The sequence below is a fragment of the Anabrus simplex genome, chromosome 7 (genome assembly GCF_040414725.1).
Source record: "Anabrus simplex isolate iqAnaSimp1 chromosome 7, ASM4041472v1, whole genome shotgun sequence".
Lineage (NCBI taxonomy): Eukaryota > Metazoa > Arthropoda > Insecta > Orthoptera > Tettigoniidae > Anabrus > Anabrus simplex.
Window position 1 is genome coordinate 92,885,830 of NC_090271.1, and position 21,403 is coordinate 92,907,232.

A 21,403-nucleotide genomic window follows, 5' to 3' on the forward strand; every position below is an offset into this window, starting at 1 on the left:
GAAGCGGCCATGGCCTTAATAAGGTACAGCCCCAGCATTTGCCTGGTGTGACAATGGGAAACCACGGAAAACCATCTTCAGGGTTGCTGACAGGGGGTTCGAACCTACTATCTCCTGAATACTGGATATTGGCTGCACTTAAGCGACTGCAGCTGTGAAGCTCAGTCAGAGATAAGGCTTTTTGCAGATGATGTTATTCTGTACAGAGTAATAAATAAGTTACAAGATTGTGAGCAACTGCAAAATGACCTCGATAATGTTGTGAGATGGACAACAGGCAATGGTATGATGATAAATGGGGTTAAAAGTCAGTTTCACAAATAGGAAAAGTCCTCTCAGTTTTAATTACTGTGTTGATGGGGTGAAAGTTCCTTATGGGGATCACTGTAAGTACCTACCTGTAGGTGTTAGTATAAGGAAAGATCTTCATTGGGGTAATCACATAAATGGGATTGTAAATAAAGGGTACAGATCTCTGCACATGGTTATGAGGGTGTTTAGAGTTTGTAGCAAGGATGTGAAGGAGAGGGTACGATCCCAAATAGAGTATGGTTCTAGTGTATCAGACCCTTACCAGAATTACTTGATTCAAAAAACTGGAAAAGAAATTCAAAGAGAAGTACTGTAGCTCTATTTGTTCTGGGGGATTTCCGACAAAAGAGTAGCGTTACAAAAAATGTTGGAAAGTTTGGGCTGGGAAGACTTGAGAGAAAGATGAGCTGCTCGACTAAGTGGTATGTTATAATTTACAAACTTCATCATATAGATCCGTGTTGATACAGTTTAAATTAAGAACTAGTGTTAGGTTTAATGGTTCATCCAATCAATACACTTCATTTTACAAGTGAAAACTATTTAATATTAAAATGTTTAATTAATAATAAATAATTAATGACAAATAAATATTACATGCACCTCTTGACAATAGTGGTGGTGTTTAATATTTTAAAAGGAAAAATGAGGTGATTATCAGCCCATTTTGGATCACCTCTGCATTAAAGAAGTTCTTGTTTTCCAGATACAATAGTAAACTTAAACTCATGTCCTCATTCCGAGATGATACAACTCTTTTTGGGCACACACTCCTGCTGTTCTTAAATCTCTGGCAGTACCAGGAATCCATCCCAGGCTACCGAGGCAGCAGCTAATAGTGGTAGTCATTACACTTTGGAGGCGGACATTTACTACAGTAATAGCTGGATTGTTTTTTCCAGGATTAATTCCTCCATTGCAGATCTCTCACTTCCTAGGTCATCTTGCTTATTTAGCTACCGCATGACAGTGCAGAGAGCAAACTTTCTTTAACTCTGTCATGTATGAGGACCTCATACGACATCGTCGGAGTTCTCTAACATTTTTATGAATTATTTATTATTCTTAATCCCAGTAGTACATTTTCCCTGTCAGCTATCCAACTTCAAAGGCAATCTAACACATATACCAGAGATGCCCTTTTTATTTAAAAAAAATTTTTTTTTACATATCATATGGCAAAACAGCCGAAGGTACTCATTCCACCCAGTCAACATTAACGCGTACCAACAGCCACGTATTTTACATGGACCTTTCCCATCCAGTTATGACAAGCTTTAGAAGTACCTCCGACGTCAAACTCAAAGGCTCGTCGCCATAAGACCTATCTGTGTTGGTGCGACGTAAAGCAAATAGAAAAAAAGCTCAAAGGCATAACAGACTTATGGTTGTGCAAGTATACTTGTGCTTTGCATTACATATCCGTGGCCTGTAGGCAGTAATGATCTATCTTTGGATGTTAAAAGCTTAGAATAATATTCACTATTAATTGCTTATATATTCCATTATGGTAAACCACATCACATATGAGTGTTTTTCATCACCAAACGCAAACAAAAAATAATTCTTGCATGAGAGGATTAAATGCATGCATTCTTTCAAAGATTGAGGAATTCCTGCAATGTTGACAATATGGTGGTAGGTTTAGACGGTAATGAACTCAGCTCATAATTTAAGAGAGAAAGTGTTTAATTATATATATAGCCCTTAGCACTCAAATGTGTTTAGCTGGTCACATACCTCTGATCATATTTATTTTTCTGGAAATGTGTTGTTATACTGCTATCAGCTCTTAAGGCTAAAACAATTTATTTTGCAAACCTCAAGCTGGAGTAAATGAGTTTACATGCTTCCACAAACACTGAATATGCAGAATTTACAACTGTGCCTGTGTGTATTCACTTGCCAAATTATGCGGGAACAATCAGCGAGGGGTAGGCTTCTAGGTTATCCAGTCAGAGCAATCTCTTCTACTGAACTGGAGTCTTCTTCAACTTGAGATTCACTGAATACTTTTTTGCTATTTGCTTTACATTGCACTGACACAGATAGGTCTTGTGGCGATGATGGGACAGGAAAGGCCTAGGAATGGGAAGGGAGCGGCCGCGGCCTTAATTAAGGTACAGCCCCAGCATTTGCCTGGTGTGAAAACGGAAAACCATCTTCAGGGCTGCCGACAGTGGGGTTCGAACCCACTATCTCCCGGATGCAAGCTTACAGCTGCATGCCCTTAACCTCACGGCCAATCACTGAATACTTCTGAAGCACCCCAATACTCACTTCCTGAATCAAGTTGGAGACAATTGTCTTCACTCGATTTCTGCAGATTGCCTGCTCAATTCAGGCTAATTATATTAAAAAGTCCATGAATTCTCTAAAGTCAGGATATTGCCTGAGAATTGCTTGCTACTTAAATTCTTCCCTTAAAACACATTTTTCATGGAGTAAACATTATGTCGGAACAAGTTAAAAACTTCATCCTTGTTCCTTATTGACTCCAAAATTTACAATTATAATGGTTGGAGAGATCCACCAAATGAAAACAGCCTTACAATCAGTCTTAGTGATCAATTATATTCACAATAAACACAGTGCATGTTTTGGCTCCTAAGAGCCATCTTCAGCCATAAATAAGACATTGTCTACATGTTGGTGTGCAACAATAAACATCACATCATGTAGACAATGTCTTATTTATGGCTGTTTTAATTTAGACAGACTGTTTGTAACAACTGAAAATGGCTCTCAGAAGCTGAAACATGTATTGTGTTTTTTGTGAATTTAATTGAGTGATTATAAGGCTGTGTTGATCTGGTGGATCTCTCCAACCATTATGATTTTAAACATTTCCAACATATGAGCACAACAGAAAACTGCAATGTTAGAACATTTCTGGCATACGAGCTTAAAGGGTTAATATTTTATACAGAACTCCATGTCAACATAAAGCAGCAAACTTAAAACTTTCATGCTGTAGCAAGTATAAAATCAGATAGTCATTGTGAAGAAATGATATTTTATATTTGAATTATTTCTGATATTTTATTTTAAAAGAAATTACATTTCTGCTGTCTCTTCCCATGTTCATCAGGTGGAAACTGACAAACCTTTAGAATTCACCCCAACGGGAAATCTACAAATACCTCTGGCTAATGGCAACATTATGAAGATTCCATTGACTTCCATCAATATTTCTGAGGAGGTGAACAAAACTGGCATTTGGAAGCAAGTAAATGAAAATAACTGTGTTGACAAAGAGGAAAAGAAGAAGAAGAGTCCAAATAAAAGCAGGTAATTCAGATACTGGCCTGTAGTAACACTATGAATATGTTGGTCATCAAATAGTTGTTTATTAGGTAGAAGTTTTAAGTTACATTTATGTGCATATACCTCCTGATAAATAAAAGAAAAGATTAGTTGAAAATTGTCAAGTCCCTGTTTTCAAGCATGACCAAAAAAGAAGCAGCATATTATCATAGATACTTCTAGACTAGATAATACACAGGTGTTTATCTTCATTGTAATGTATGATTTAATGCAAAATGTAGCATGTAAAATAGTATTATTCTACTTTTCTCACAGTTGGAAGTACCATTAAGGATTTATTGAAGGAGCAAAGAAAGGATAATGGACCAAGCAGTTACATGGATTAATGCCAACATCTTAATGATTAATGAGGAGACAGAAAATATAATTTTGAAATTAAGGGCAATGATAATGATAACAAATCTGTAAAATCGTTAGGCATGTACTTAGTAATTTAAATTGGGGAGTACTGGTACTTATTAATATAATAGTATAAGTACAAAATTATCAAGGGTACTATTTTTACTGTATAAATTAAAATCATGCATCAACTTAGATAAAATTATCACTGCATTTTCATCCACACCTCCAGTATGGATTGGATTATTTTCTGGGGTTGTAGGTGTTTACAAAACAACTTTCTACAGCAGAAGAAAGCAACTGGAGCAGTGGTTCAGAGTTCCCAACTCTGAATCTTTTTGATGTCTATTTTTGACCTCTATACATGGTATAGACCCATACATGGTTTCGCATTTACGACTATAGCGCGAAGAGTTTTGGAGTTATGGATATGCAAGTTATTTTGTTTTCAAGAAGACATTTTCGGTTTTATCAGTGTTGTAAATAAGAAAATTTGTAAAATTAAAATCTAGCTAAAGTACCTGTTCTTTGCGAGGAATTATCAGTAAGGATCAAAGTGGTTAATGATGCAAAATGAATTTTGTATTATAAACTCACTAAATATGAATCTTAAACCTGTGAATACAATGTCAAAAAGATAGAAACATGGAATATAAAGATAATACAGTGATGTTGATTATGAAAAGCTGATTAAATAAACTGCAACTCACAGTAGTTCTCAAATGTGGATAAGCATGCTTAATGCTCTCAACAATACAACTGTTGCATCCAAAAGCTTTCCACAGAATGGTGCACTCATTCTTCAACTGGCCTGTTAACAAACGAAGAACGCTAAACATATGACAAACATCGCTTCACATGACCCCTACTTATGCATGAAATGAGTAGCCCATTCATTAGTGAAGGTGACTACAGTAAAAAACACAAGAAGGCAGAATTTTCTCAATAATCGTTAGTTATGAAGAAAATGCATATGACGTTTCTTGTAGAAAATTTAATTTCAAGGCTGCTTGATGCAATTCATTTTTCAATGGGGCCAACATTTAGCCATTATTTTAATTGATGTAGGGTAAAAATTGCCCCAATTTGGGACATACTCCTATAAAATCTCCCACTAGTTCGAAACTGTGAAATATATCAAAATCAAAAGTGTCCCTTGCATGATTGGAAATTTCAAACTATATTCTTACCAAATTTCAGCTCAGTCAGTCCAGTAGTTTTCAAGCCTATCCAGAACAAACAAACAAACAAACACCATCACATTTTTATTAACCCCTCAGCGCCGACCTCTATACGTGGAATAGACCCTCTTTTCTTCCGTAGCCACTGACCTCTATACATGGTATAGACCCATACATGGTTTCGCATTAACGACTATAGCGCAAAGAGTTTTGGAGTTATCGATATGCAAGTTATTTTGTTTTCAAGAAGACATTTTCAGTTTTATCAGTGTTGTAAATAAGAACTGAAAATCATTAATATATAGTTGTTTTTGCACAGATAATTATTTGTCAAGAAAGTCTGAGCACTAATCTCTGCTTTTTTTAAAAAAGTCCGTTTGCTTCAGTCTTTCCCACAGAATAAAATAAAGAAATGATGATCTGAGAAGTTTGTCTTTCGGCGCGATGTTATTTGCTCTAATTTTACATTAATTATATAGATAATGACATTTCCCAGTATGTGTATATACTGCAACCTTGTAGGTCTGAAAGAAAATTTGAAAAAGTATTGTTATTTATGTGATGTACATGATCATATTTCTAGGCAAAAGTATAAATTAGATACACCGTATGTACATCCAAGCAAATCTGTAATTCATATGACTATGTAGGAATGAACTAGTAATGGAGACACACCAGTGTTCATTACTTTGGTTTAACCCTTGTAGTGTCATACCTATTTATTGTGGGTAAGCTAAGAATGCCATCTGCTCCAGTCAGGCAAGACTGAATAAAGAAGACCGTGATTGCACTGCTTGGTGCTCAAAGAGTTAAGACTAGAACAAAAAGATTGGTTGTTAAAACTCCATTTTATTATTGTGATGAATTTTATCTTTGTGACAGAAAAACCATAAATATAGGTTTACTAGCTGTTACCCACGGCTTTGCTTGCGTAGATTTCATAATTTGATAAAAGTAATCATTCCTCGCTACTGCACTAGGATTTTCTCAAAATACCTGAGGTATAAAAATTCACTGAATAATTGAGTTTCATTTACCTCAGTACCTCTTTCCAAACCATGTTTGTGGTATTGCCCTTTGGGGCTAAGATGACCAGGCTACCGGTAGAGTTAACTCTGGAGAAAGTCCTCTCTCAAATTCGAAAACAAAAATAAATACATGTTTCTTTCTTTTTAAAGGAGATTCCAAATACCAATTTCCACGTCTGTGCAGTTTTTGAGATAAGAGTATCCCCATAAAAACAATTCAACTTCTTCTTCACTTCATTTCACCCTCTACCCCCTTAAGTGGATTTTCTGGAAACAAAATTCACCCCCCTTTTTTACCCCTTTAGTGACAGAATATCCAAAAATCCTTTCTTAGTGATAATCTACACTCTGATATTTTTCATGTGTATTTTCTGTAAATAATATACAGTGGTGGTCAAAATAATAGAGCCACCTGGCAAAGGTTTAGAATAAAGTGCAAATTTATTACTAGACATGTTTGTACTATGATGGAAACAAAATTTTACGTTGTACAGGAACCATTACAACAGAGCCACATTGTACCACAGTCAGTTATATAGATAACACAACTGAAACTAATCAATAATATTCAAAATAATACCAGACCACAGGGTCAAAAAAATAGAGCCACTTGACACAAATATTTTGTATTTGATCTAAGTCTTATGAAATTTACAGGAACAGTCGTTTTTGCATAGGAGTGCATTAGTACTTCGTGGTGTAACCCTTATTTTTGAGGATTTCCCTGCACCTCTTACCCATAGAGTCGACTAAACGCCTGCATTCGTCGCTGCTGATCGCATACAAGGCTCTCTGGATTTCTTCCCAAAGTTTATCTAAAGACGTAGCTTTTGAGCGATCAATTCTCTTGTCTACGATCTCCCATAAGTTCTCGATGGATGATGCGTCAGGGGATTGAGGTGACCACTCTAATACTTTGATATGGTGATATTGAAAAAACTGCCTTATGATCCTTGCAGTATGCTTTGGATCGTTATCGTGCTGAAATTTCCATTTCAGCGGCATTTCCTCTTCAGCATAAGGCAGCATCACATTTGCTAAGATGTCGTTGTACATTTCTGCGTTCATTATGCCGTTGATACGGTGTATTGGACCAAGGCCATACCATGAAAAACATCCCCATACCGTAACACTTCTGCCACCGTATTTCACAGTTTTTAAAGTGTACTTGGGATTAAATTCCTGGTTTGGTGGGCGGCGCACATAGACTTTTCCGTCTGAGGCAAACCTATTATACTTGGATTCATCGGACCAAAGGATGTTCCTCCATCAAATATTGGGTTTGTGTTCATTTCTCCGGGCAAAGGCCAACCTTTTCCGAACATTAGCTTTTGAAACATGTGACTCCTGTCTCGCAATGCGCCCATTCAATTTTGCGGATCTCAGTCGTTTTTGAATCGTTGAAGTTGATGGTTGAACATCATTTTTGTTGCTAAAGAAAATGGCTTTCAGTCGTGGTGATGATAAAAATGGGTTTCTTTACTTCCCTAGTGATGAGTCTGTCTACGCGAGGAGTAGTTACACGAGGTCGCCCCCTGTTCCCCACCTGCGGCTTTGTTTGTTTTGCCAGTCTAATGGCGTTCTGGACTCGTTTTCGCGAAACGTGTAAATCTTCGGCTATTTGATTCATGGATATCCCACTTTTGAACATCCGGAACATTACTATACGACCATTATCACTTGTATGCTCTGCTCTGCCCATCTAGAAGAATGTAAACAAAACCAAACGTCAGTTTACATACAAAATAATCTTGAGTGGAGGTTTGTTGACAAATAATATCACTAGCCCCCAAAACAACTGCAAAAAATCAATTTGAACGGGACTTCTGTAAAACGGCTCTATTATTTTGACCCATAAGATTCTTACCTTTATGCCTCTTTTCGAACGTCTAGCTCAAACGCTTCCTTTCGCACGACTACAGACAGCAGCGACGTCTTCCCTAATATTGTCTAAAAGGGACTGACAACAGGGCACTCGTGGAGATTTTGCGAACTAATAGATATCCTAGTTCTTAATCTCGTCAATAGAGGTGGCTCTATTATTTTGACCGCCACTGTATCTTTCAATTAGTGTAATGTTGTGTAAAGATTTTATTGCTTTTTTAAGATTATTTTTAAAGGAGATTTGAAATACCAATTATCATGCCTGTAACATCTGATTTTGAGACATATGTATCCCCGTAAAAAGAATTCAACTCACTTTTCAGTCCTTTTAAACCCCCCTCTTAGGTCGATTTTCTGGAAACAAAAAAAAATATGTGTCCTCTTATTTTAAAGGAAATTCCAAATACCAATTTTCACATGCGTAACATCTTCAGTTTTTGGGATATAAGTATCTTCATAAAAAGAATTCAACTCATTTTTCAGTCCTTTCCACACCCACCCCTTTAGGTGGCTTTTCCCAAAACAAAAGAATACGTCTCTCTTTACATTTAAAGAAGATTCCAAATACCAATTTTCACATCTGTAACATCTTTAGTTTTTGAGATATAAGTATCCTCATACAAAGAACTCTACTAATTTTTTAATTCTCTCACCCCCACTCCACCTTAAGTAGACTTTCCAAAAACAAAAGAATACGTTTTCTTTATTTTTAAAGAAGATTCCTAATACAAATTTTCATGTCTGTAACATCTTCAGTTTTTGGGATATAAGTATCGTTATAAAGAAAATTCAACCCTTTCTCTGGTCTGTTTAACCCCCCCCCCCCCACCAAGTGGATTTTCCGAAAACAAAAAATATGTGTTTCTTTACTTTTGAAAGAGATTCCAAACACCAATTTTCACGTCTGAAACATCCTCAGTTTTTGAGATACTGTATTAGTATCCTAATAAAAAGAATTCAACCCATTTTTCAGTCTTTGTACCCTCTTTAAGTGTTTTTCTGCAAACCAAAAAATACGTCTTTATTTTTAAAAGATAAAAAATACCAATTTGCACATCTGTAACATGTTAAGTATTAAAAATCCACCCCCGTTTTCAATTCCCCTTAAGTGGATTTTCCAAAAACAAAATTCCCATGCTTCTTTAGTTTTACAGGAGATTTCAAATACCAGTTTTCATGTCTGCAACATGAAATGTTTTTGAGATATACTATAGATATACTCATTTTAAACATTCACCCCCCTTTTTGTCACTCCTGTTCACACCTGTAAGTGGATTGTCTAAAAAAAAAGTTTCTTTATTTTTAAAGGAGATTCCAAATACTAATTTTTATGTCTGTAACATATTCAATTTATGAGATATAAGTATCCTCATAAAAGGTATTCAAACCCCCCCCCTTAATGGAATTTTCCATAAACAAAAAAATACATGTTTCTTTATTTTTAAAGGAGATTCCAAATACCAATCTTTACATCTGTGGACTTTTCAGTTTTTGAGATAAAGATATACTCATTTAAACAATTCACCCCCCTTTTTACCCCTTTAGTGACAGAATATCCAAAAATCCTTTCTTAGTGATAATCTACACTCTGATATTTTTCATGTGTATTTTCTGTAAATAATATTTCTTTCAATTAGTGTAATGTTGTGTAAAGATTTTATTGCTTTTTTAAGATTTGGTGAAGTCTATGTTCAGTGACTTATTAAACCGCTATTCCAGTCTATTCTCTTCTACACTTTGCCAATAATAGGGAGTATATCTGTGCGTTTAGAACAAATTTGAATTACAGTATTTGATACAAATGGTGGAAAGTATCAAAACTCTGATATTTAGAACTTCTTCCAAAAAATTCAAAGAATACAAATTTCAGGAATCTTAATTTCATTTCAATCTTCAGAAGTTATCATTACACTAATATAATAGAACCACAGATGTTTATTGGATAACAGTATATGAAAGAGTAAGACAAGAAATATTTAATTATGAAAGACAATTTAGCACGGGACAAGATATACTGTACAAAGATTGACACTGGTTATTTTGTACAAGAGTCTGCTGCTAGTTTTTATTTTTGTTTTTATTAGAAAGTGTTGATACCTATCTTTTCTAGAAAGTAAGAACCACAGTTTCTGTTAGGGTGCCATTGCACAGAGAAAAGTGTTAAACTTGAAAATATCTTGCATAATTATCAATAACTAGCTGAAACCCATCAAGACATGACTGTCAATGGGGTAATTATTTATTAAAGGATTTCCTTATATACAACATTCCTTGTACCTTACTGTTTTAGAATTTTACCTACAGGTGGGTCTTACGATGATGATGGGATAGGAAATGGCTAGAAGTGGGAAGGAGGCAACCTTGGCCTTAATTAAGGTACAGCCCCAGCATTTACCTGCTGGTGTGAAAATGGGAAACTACAGAAAACAATCTTTAGGGCTGCCAACAGTGGGATTCAAACCCACTCTCTTTTGAAGGCAAGCTAATAACTGCATGATCTAAACCCCACAGTTACTTGCTTGGTGCATACCTTGTACAATTACCTTTTGCAACTTTAAAATGCTCTCTTGACATTACAACATTTAACTGGCCATGGCTGAAAACAGGCTGAGGTAAATAGAGACCTTCACATCCTTTGAGGTTTATTGATCATGATACAAAATGCCTAGCAAATTGGAAATTGACACCTTTTGAAAGAAAATGGAAGTACTTCATCGGATGTTGTTAAGCTAATTCGAGGGATTAGAGCTCTCTGTCCAGCTATGCTTTTAAAGGCACTCTGCGAATCTACAGGCCAAGAGTTTTCGTCAGAATGCTTTTCAGTGTCAATCGGTTCATCCGTTCTCTCAGACTTGCGGTCACAAAAATCAGCCTAGTGTTTTAAATATTTAGATAAGAGGAACTGAAATGTTGACATATTTGCAGTGTCAATATGGTTCAGTATACCAGGAAAAGTCCATCAATTATTAATAATAATAATAATAAATATTATTATACACCTTTTTTGATGCGGTGACATTAAAATGTTTGATCATTTTGGGTGAGAAATATATCTTCATTTACTCCTATCAGAGACAACAATAAACAGCCAAAATTTCTGCTTAGTGGCCTACAAAATGTTTGAGTTTATGACTAAAGCTTATGACAGAATTAATGATAAAATTAGCACAAACATGCATACTTTTAACTATTTGAGCCAACTTCATTCCTGCAATTGGATAGTTGTTGGCCTTCTATTCCCAAGGATTGAGTATCAGCTGAAACCTCTGGCATTTGAGAAATTTTTAAGTGAGAGTCATTGGTTTCTGACATAATGAACTCTTGCAGAAACAAATCTGACAACCTAACATCTGTTAATCCTATTAGTAGTTACAAATAGTTGTTAATATATATACAAAACTTTATTTTCACTGTAATATAAAATTTCAGTATGCACATTTGTGTAGGAAGTGTTTTCATGACTGTTATTTAATTTCCCCCACAGCTCAAAGAAAAAGAGAGGAAATAAAAAGGATGCTCTGACGGAAGAGGAGAGGAAGAGGTTATCCACAATGCCTGAGGAAGAGGAAGATGAAGGTGTCATAATTAAGGTGGGCAAAGGCACTTCAGATTCCAAAGTCTAAACCAACATTACCAGGTGATCACCGATGACTGTTTTGTAAGTAGGTTCTCTTATCGAGCCTGGACCCCTAGACATGCAAACTCAAGCATGCTCTCTGTAGTTAATGCGCTCATATGCTGTAGTTTCCTGAGGTGGTGGGATTTCTGCTTGCCCCAAGCTATCGAGAACGCATGAGCCAGTGTGTAATTTCTTAAGTACTAATAAGTAAGTACTTGGAGACCTATTTTCCTCCTGTATTTCAGTAGATCACTGCATTAACTAACACATTTAAGCTAAATCTATTCCTTGGTATTATTTTTATGATGTCAGATATAAAATATTCCTATAAAAGTAAAAAAAAAAAGTTAATTTTATTTAAAATATTTAAATTATAAATGTAAATGATAAAATATTTAATCTCAGTATTTCTTCATTTGCAGAACATATTAGTAGTTAGTTCCCATTTTAATCTTATTACAGTGAAACTTTGGTTAAGTAGTTCCCGCATAAGTTTTCCCGCCTAAGAAGTGTGATGTTCTTGGTCCCTTGATCAGTTTCATTAAGACATATGTATATTTTTCCCGTTTAAAGTGTTCTGTTGTAAATATATTTCCCGGTTAAACGGTTCAGATTTTAGAGCCCCTTGAGATAGAAAACGTCCGCTCAAAGCAGCCCATGGTTAGAACCCTCCAGTCTCCGCACAAGTTGCACTCTGTGTTAGACCATTCACGCGCTCGTGGTATGTCTGGTGTCACGGAACCTGTGCGGGCTTGCCAAGGCCATACGACATCATGCTATGACAACACGGACACCAGATGCTCGCTCTCACCTTGTGGAATCAAATCAAACCCATCAGTTTTCACTCCACTGTTCCATCTAGCGGAATAGAATCAAACGGGATTCTACGTGGGAAACATAAAGCACGCAATGGATGGTTTGATAACACTTTAATGCAGTAATTTGCGGGCCGCAACAGGGTGAAGTCGTTAATCGAGGTGGCCTAAACATTAATTAAAAACCGTAAAGTGTATTTATCCACAACATTACTGTTAATCTACCACAAAATTGAATATTCTAACCGGTTTGATTTTTCATTTCCTTGCTTATTTCCTTCCAGGCATTCTCTCTTACGTTGTTGCAATAATACTTATGGGTCTTGTCGTAGAGGAAATTACGTTTTTGAACTAAACTGATAAGATTTTCCTTGTCCATTATTAGTGAGGTGAACAAAAACAACTTCCTGACTCTATGCAGGAAACAGCCGAATTGCCAGCTGATACACATGCCGCCAAACAGCCGGCTGAAAGATCCCGATCGTCTACGAAGTTGAACGAATGTTGATAGCCAACTGGGTGTTGGTGGGAGGCACACAGAGGCATTGCAATACCATGTGTTGGCATAAAATTGAAAGTTATTTTTAATTTTACCTTTATACGAGCTAAACATTGTATTATCGTGTCACTCGTAATTATTACATCGCATTATTAGAACGTAGCACAAGGATGAGGAGACATGAAATAAAATTCTCGTGGGAAAAGAAACTGTTTACGTTTAGATGTGCTAGCATTGCTACTGCGCCTTTATCACTCCCACATAATACCCCATATACTTTTCCATGCACTCATTTCTGAAACTTTGAATCTGTGTTTCTTTTCTTCATTACCTATAGCATGAAGAGGATTGAAGCGGGAAAATAAAGTCAATACTGGCTTGGCCATGTGGTACTTGCGAAACAGCCAGAAACTACGCCCGTTGCCGTGACAACCAGTAGGAATGCAGGGGCGATTTAGGCCTAGGTTCTAAGAATCTCTAAGAATAAGTTGCCAGATTTCCCACTTGCTGCCGTTATCCTTGAAGCAGGTGTCAGGGCTGTGAGGAAGGTAGAAAGCACATGTTAATAAACTGTAGTACACGTCTTGTCTTTGTGTCTTGTAAGCCTAAGCTACAGATTGCCAAGCATAGTGTAGTGTCATAATTAGTATGAATAGGAGTCGCGAAGTTAGTTGTACTTGTAATATCAACGTACAAACGTTTTAAGTGAAAATGAGCGGAACTCAGAGGAGATAGATCAAGCGAAAGGCACTAACAATAAAAGACAAAGTGGAGTCATCTGCACTTTCCCGTGTTGCTTTGGCAAAGGAGCTGGGGGTCCCGCAGTGTACTTTGAACGGCGTTATAGCGAAGAAAGAAGAGATCTTTGCTTCTGCAGGGAATACTTTAGCAAATTGCAAGGAAGTTAAATCTGAAAAGTACGATGAAATAGAACAAGCTCTGCTAATATGGTTTAAACAGCAGCGAAGTTTATCTTACAATATTTACAATGTATACATTAAAGAGGTGATTTGGGAGGAAACTTTCCCTATTTTTTGACTCTTAAACTAAGGCACACTGCTGAACAGCTGTAGTCTGACTGCCAGTAGCATTTAGCTACCTGACTAATCCATTAGCACATAGCTATAACAGTAGCAAGAAAGTGTCAGACACCATGGTCTAATGAGGAACCTATTCTGTTTAGAGGTCAGGAAAATGTATGTTGTTGATATTGAGTGGGACTATTGTGAAGGAGAAAGCCGAAAAATCGCATGCAAATTAAGGGTACCTTTTAGCGCGTCGAACGGGTGGCTGGACCGCTTTAAAAATTGAGCCGGCATTGTTTACAAAACAATTTGTGGCGAAGCAGAGAGTGTGTGTGCGGAGGAAAGGGAAGCGTGGGAGGAAATGGTTCTGTCTGCTAAAATAAGCAAACCTTGCAACGTTTTTAATCTCGATGAATTCGCACTTTTTTACCAGCTTATTCCGGATATGTCTCTAGTTTTGAAGGGAGAATCTTTCCACGTGGTAAAATTAAGTAAAATATATTTATAATACGATATGTTCAATCATTTTACTTTATCTCTAAAAATATTGTCATGATGATCGAATTTTTATATTGTGGCTTTCTGTTAGCAGCTCTTATATATCGGCCTATTTTGGTGTTGTTCACAAACAAGGAAATCTGTTGGCTGTGTGTTTCACATGTATTTCAAAGTACAGAATAAGTTTTTGGGCATTACCCCTTTTAAGAAGTTTCCTGCTTAAGAAGTTTTTTTTACAGTCCCTTGAAAAACTTCTTAACAGAGTTTCACTTTTATTAAAACAATACAGTTGCAGCATCTGAAGAAAATCGCCTGAATTATGGATGTCTGATGAATATTTGTAACATTTATGAAGAACTCTCCTATTTTTAATAATGTAATGTGTCACTGGTGTTTAGAGCAAATATACTGACATTTTTCATCCCATGAAAACATAATGGGAGTAAAGCAAAGGGGTCATTGTCTTAACATTAATCTATCTTGCAATATTTACAATGTATACATTAAAGCGGTGATTTGGGAGGAAACTTTCCCTATTTTTTGACTCTTAAACCAAGGCACACTGCTGAACAGCTGTAGTCTGACTGCCAGTAGCATTTAGCTACCTGACTAATCCATTAGAACACAGCTACAACAGTAGCAAGAAAGTGTCAAACACCATGGTCTAAAGAGGAACCTATTCTGTTTAGAGGTCAGGAAAATGTATGTTGTTGATATTGAGAAGAAAAAAATTGGCTCTACAGCCCTGATGGAACATGGCCTACCAAGCGACATTATAAGGTGCTGTGTGGTCAGCCTGACAAATCCTCCTAGCTTCTATTCTTGGTGATCAGGTTGGCTATCTCACCTCAACTGTAATCACTTAGGCTGAATGGACCTTAGGCCAGCCCTCAGATCAAAGTAAACATTCCTGACTTGGTTACAAATCAAACCTAGGACCTCCAGATGAGAGGCAGGCACTCTACTCCTAGACCATGGTGCCGGCTTGATATTGTTGAAAGTATCACATGAATTCTTAATTGTTACTTGAAATATTAGCTGCTAACTTGGTCCACTGGAGAATGATGGAACATTTATCTTTGGATGGTGTGAAAGGCATTTGCCTGTTAATAGGAAGTTGATTAATTGGAGACAGGAGTTACTTTCATAAAACAGTCATCATCAGAGTTCACAAAAATGATCAGAATAGACTTTTATCTTGCACTATTAGTAGTGAATGACAGGACTGATTACAAAAGTTTGCTCCATCTGAATCAAAAGTGAACTACTCCTGTGTGGAACCACTCTTGAAGAACGCATATTGAATCACAGTGTTATACAGAAACAATCATCCTGAGTTATTGATGTAAACTTTCATGATCATTGTTAATAGTACAATAGTACAGTAGTATAATAGTCTGTTCTAATCTCGTTGTGAACTATAAACACTGTGCAAGATATGTGGCTGCTGTTCCATACATATTCATAGGCAGATATTTCATTCCATCAAAAGGTCATCATTCCATCATTTTCCTATTGATAAGGTTTTCTATTATAGTCCATTCTGTGAGTTGATGTAGGCCTACTCTTCCTGCTTCTGTATTCAAACCAGAGTAGTGGAGGGATGAGAACTGTCCAATGCCTCAATGCATATTGGTAGTAGCAGTAGCAATTCTGCTTCCTATATAGCAAATTTATCTTATAAATAATTTTAAACAATTAATGGTGGCCTATGTACAGTGATAAAATAATTAAAATAATGCAGAAATTTGCTAATGTCAAAGGTTTTACAATCTTATTTCCATCGACACAAATGGCATAAAAAAATGAGACATTTGCAGGTTGATTTAAGATTAATCACAATCATAAATGATCTCCCAGATTACAATATTCATATTATATCCACCAGTCACTCATAATAAGCTAAAAATAAATGTAGGCCAACTGTATAATATTTATATTACCTTATTCACATTACTACGACAAAGTGGGTGGGTGCTCATCTTCTTTGCTCACAGTATCCTGATTAGAATCAGCAATTAAGTTTTTGATGAACTGCTCAGTGATGAGGTCAGTTAGCTGGTCTCATTCTCCGTAGAAATCTTTTTTTTTTTTTCGCATGCTGGCATGCGTCTTTCAGTAGTAATTACTTCTCAGTAGTAATTGAACATACCATATTTTAAAATATTTGAAATCATGTCCTATGGTAAATTTTATATTCCTTTCTCATGCAGTGTCTTTTACTTGTGCCCATATAACTTTGATAGGGTACATTCACAATGGCACAGAGGTAATCTAATTACACTGTGTCTGATTACTTCAGCAATTTTATCTATTTTATACATTCTGCATCGTAGTTTATGTAACTGTACGAGTTCATATAATTTAGACTTAACTATGTCCTCATCAAACTGAATGATTTTTTCTTGTAACCACTTCTGCATTTGTGCTTTAGAGCTATTTGATGTGGGTGCTTTGTTTTGTGCACAAGAGTGATAATTCACATTGTCCATCATGAGCAAAAGGCTTTGGGATTAACTGCTCTTTGAACCACTTCAAGAATTAGTACTCATTTTCTCATGATAATCTTTAGTAGATTAGGACCAAGAAACAAGCAATGTGTCTTCTACAAAATCAGCTTCGCTGCTGGCATGAACTAAGATTATATAAGATCTTTTCCAGTGTGAAATTTTAAGCCTTCCTTGTTATCAATAATTCACATTTTGTCTCGCATGAGATTAACGTTAACGAAAGTTTCATCGAGGTATATTGTGGGCTTTCCTGTTTCCCTCGTACTTCTTCTTATTATTCTTATTCTTCTTCTTTCGAGTAGGCCTACTTAGCACCATGCCTGTTCAACTGCTGGACTTTGATCTTTGCCCAGTTTTGTCGCATCTTCTCCTGGTGTAGCTCCTTTCTTTCCTCCAAACAGGGAATACGTTTCTTCCTCAGTGTTTTTCTTTTTCTCTTTGTCTCACAGCTTGTCTGTTCTGTAAGTCCTTCAGTCCCAGTTCTTTTATGTCCTTCTCAGTCTCTGTCAGCCAAGTGGTACGGGCTTTCCTTTTTTTCCAGTAGGTCAACAGGCAGTTCATCAGTCTGTTGGGAGACAATCTTGCTACTTGACCATACAAAGCTACCCTCCTTTTCCTGACAGTCAGAGATCCCCTCTGTCTGGGAGTAGAACTCTGAATTGTGATGTGCCCAGTTTTCCCCATCTTCCAGTACCAAGCCTGGGATCTTCCTGAGAATGCTTCTCTCTCTGACTGTTTTTCAATCAAGCTTTTTTGTTTAGTGACAGATACTCCATGGCATAAAATGCTTCCGGGCAGATTACTGTTGTGTACTGACAGGCATTGAATGTTATGTTTCAAGTCAGTTAATAAACCAGTTCCAGCTTGTTAACTCTCACAGAGAAGGCTGGCTTCTCTGACAAGTTGGGTTCAATCCATTCGCCAGGGTACTTCAATTTCTCCACTCACTTGATTTCATTTTCTTCTAGCAACATCCCTCTGTCAGCCTCTTTGAGGTTGGTGAAGTACTTGGCTTTCTCCAGTGGCATTTGGAGTCCTGCTTTGGCCGCCTGTCTTCTGACACACTTGACATGGATTTCCACTATTTCCAGAGATTCAGCGATCAGTGCCTTGTCATCTGCTACTCTCAACCCCTCCCTCTTGTGATTGAGCCACTCAGGACACCTCCACTGATCAGCTCATTGCACCATTCTCTCTCAACTTTTTCAAGGATGCAGTTGAAGAGGAGTAGGGCAAGCCCACCAACTTGTCTGACCCCTGTTTTAACTTCGAAGGTTTCCAAGATTTTTCCACTGAACTCAATTTTGGAGTGTGTGTTAGGCAAGGTTTGTGGATTGATTCTTTGGGTTTTGTTGTCCAGTCCTGGTCCCTTTAGAATTTTACTAATGGTTTGTCTGTCTGCGGAGTCATAGGCCTTCCAAAATTCAATGAAGGTGATTACTATCCTGCGGCTTCTAATCTTCGAGTAGGATTCAAAGATCAAACTGAGATACCTGCCAAGAAACACCAGGGCCCTCAGTAGAATTGCAGGAAGGTGACTAAGTGTATCTACATTGACCCTTATGGATGAAGGGAAGTCACTGAAGTTCCAGTTGCTGTTATCACAAGGATTAATGAGTCAACTGGATTCAGTTGCCTCCCTCAGGGAAAATGATGTTCGTCCACCTACACCAGCTTGCACCTTATCGTGGAGCAACTTGAGTCTAGCAGGTTTAAGAAGGGATCATTGGGACAATGAAGGCTGACTCTGGGTGGCCGGAAAGAATGCCATTGAGAGATAATAAATGGCGGTGACAGTGTGGGCCAGTAGCAAGCAAAACAATAACAGCAGTGAGTTGTTGAGGCTTGCAATAAAGAAGCTCCTAGCAGAAGCTGATTAACAGTGGACTAGTCTCCCAGAATGTTCTAAAATTAGGAACTACTAGAATTTGATCTGGAACCTCTAGCGCAGTGACATATACTGAGGGCTACCAAGGCTAGCAGTGAAGCCCAAACCTTAAATGAGAATGCTGGAAATCTAAAGCACATTATAATGTATGCATCTGACACATTGTTCCATTTACAAAACTTGAAAGCAATGAGATAAAACATATTTCATTACCCTGTTGAAGGTAATGTGCTATATATAATTATACGAGCCTTGAGTTATTATGGAAGGAATTGTTTAAAATTATTCCATGTTTGAGGATTAATGGTATGCGGGTGGAGTATTGTATAAAGTATTAAATTGTGAAATGTTTCCTAATGCTTTTTCTTTGCTTAGATTAATGTTGCCATTTCAACTTGTTGCACTATAATTTTAAAATTATTTTATTTTTCAGGTGGACCCTCGCCACTTAATAGAATGTGCAAATGAGAGTAGGAAGGCTAATGGTGTGAATGCTGCTGAAACTTCAGTATAGAATGTATGATTTTGTTGTAAGCAAATGTTGTTTCAGTGTATAGAATCAGTTCCTCATCACTTTTAGTGCAAAGAAAAAAAAAAAGGGAAAGGAAAGGTTACAACAGCATTTGGTGCTCTTTGTATTTTTCACCAAGTGGTTTTTAAATGTACGTAAATCAATCGTCGATCATAGAGTGAAAATACATCAACATGCTTTGTACCTTTATATGCTTTTACTTGTCTGTGAAGCAAATGGTAGCTGCTGCACAATACAACCATGAACAGTTGTTGAGCATCCATCCATCCCCTGATCAATCAAGAAGACAGAAAATATATCACAGATTCTTGGTTGACTTTAATGTTGTAATGATAGTTATAACAAGTAGACTTACCTACTCTTGCCAAAATTTGTGAGATTTTTAGCCTTTACATAGATGGGCTGAGAGAAAATTAAAAACGTAAAAAGGAAACATAATCACTTAACGCATCTTAATAAGTTTTTTACTCATAAAAAAATATTTCTATGGAGATTTTTCTGGAACAGCATTTCTTAATTTGCTGGCTTTACTTTGAAATAAATGAGCATTGAATGTTTAGGTTAGAAATTGCAGTTTTAAGAGGTTGTCACAGGAAGGTCTCCTTTCAAAATGTATCTTATAATGAGCCAGATAAGATCTGGATTATTTGTAACTCATTTTTAATGGAAAATGTTTTCATGGAATATAGAGCAAAGAGATTCAAAGCTAACACCGAATGAAAAGGTCATTCTATTTTAATGAGCTGTAGTGTGCAAATCGATCTTTTCTTTCTATTGTTTTGCTTTGAATTTCATTATCATACATCATTGTTTATCTCTTTTAAAAGCGATAACACTGAAGAACACCTTTCTGAAGAGAGAACTGAACAAAGATTTCATAATTTTGAATGAATGAAATAATTAAATAATTATAGTATTTAACTTGTTAATCATTGTTTCATTTAAAATTACCTGTTCCTCCCTCATTTCGCTGTATTCACACTCTGTAATCCTAAAGGAAGCACATTCCCAGAAATGCATTGAAAAGTGTAAATCACCAAGTACTCTTATAAACTTGGAAATATATATAAATCAAAGATTGAAAGGTAATGATAACACTGGGGCTAGTGGCCTTGGTGAAATAGTCCATAGCTAGAAGCAGCTAGTAATTTCTGGCATACGATGACTCTGGAAGAGGTCCTGTGATGTTGGTGGCTATCCTTTCGAAAGGCATTCCAATGTAGAGCTGCGTCTGGCCCCTACTCTGGGTTTGAGGGTCTTGGCTCATTGTGCAAGTGTTGCACATTTGGCACCATCTTTCGATGCACCCAGTACTAAAGTTGCTCGACATGATCCAAGTTCTTATTGATTCCAAGAGGGCCTGCCATGGTTTCTCCGTGTAGTTCAGCCACCACTTAAACCATTTGTCCTTGGGTATTACTACCCAGGTGACCTTTTTCTTGACGCCAGCTGACTTCCACATATGCGTCTACAGAGAGTTGTTGGCCAGGCCCAGTTTGCCTTATACGTTGGACTATGCTTGGCGATGGCCTTCCATGCTGGTCGTCGCTGTTATGACTAGACTTCTCGCACGATCTGTCTGATGTCGTCGTCTACAAGCTGCACCCTCCTCTCAGGGTTGCACAATTGCAGCCTTCCACTGTCTCAGGTCTCATGGCCCGGATGTTCACTGCCCGCGTCTCAACATTCTGACAGTGGGTGCAGTTCTCAGCGTGTGGTTTTCTGGACAGGGCAACAGTATTGCAGTGTTTCCTTCCATTTTGGTGTTCGGCAATGAAGACATTTTCTTTTAGGCATAACACATACAGAGCTATCTGCCCCTCCAGGTTTTTAAAGTTGAGGAGCCACATCAAGGCGTAGATGGAACTGCTGATCGTACTGGTATTTGTTTTACAATTTGCTTTACATCACACCCACACAGATAGGTCTTATGGCAATGATGTCAT

The 21,403-nt window shown here is 37.0% G+C and overlaps 1 protein-coding gene across 11 annotated transcripts in view; it reads left to right on the plus strand.

The window, feature by feature from the left end:
- Positions 1-20,386, plus strand: part of Ndae1 (Na[+]-driven anion exchanger 1) — a 917,075-nt gene extending 896,689 nt beyond the window's left edge. For 9 of the 11 annotated variants that reach the window (XM_068228592.1, XM_068228596.1, XM_068228595.1 and 6 more), the window contains 3 exons: positions 3,404-3,603; positions 11,556-11,661; positions 19,359-20,386. In XM_068228592.1, coding sequence (XP_068084693.1) covers positions 3,404-3,603; positions 11,556-11,661; positions 19,359-19,439 — 387 coding nt within the window. In that variant the 3' untranslated portion in view covers positions 19,440-20,386. Of the gene's footprint in view, positions 1-3,403; positions 3,604-11,555; positions 11,730-19,358 lie in introns of all 11 variants that reach the window. The other 2 variants (XM_068228594.1, XM_068228593.1) reach the window with 2 other exon arrangements.
- Positions 20,387-21,403: the final 1,017 nt, after the last annotated feature.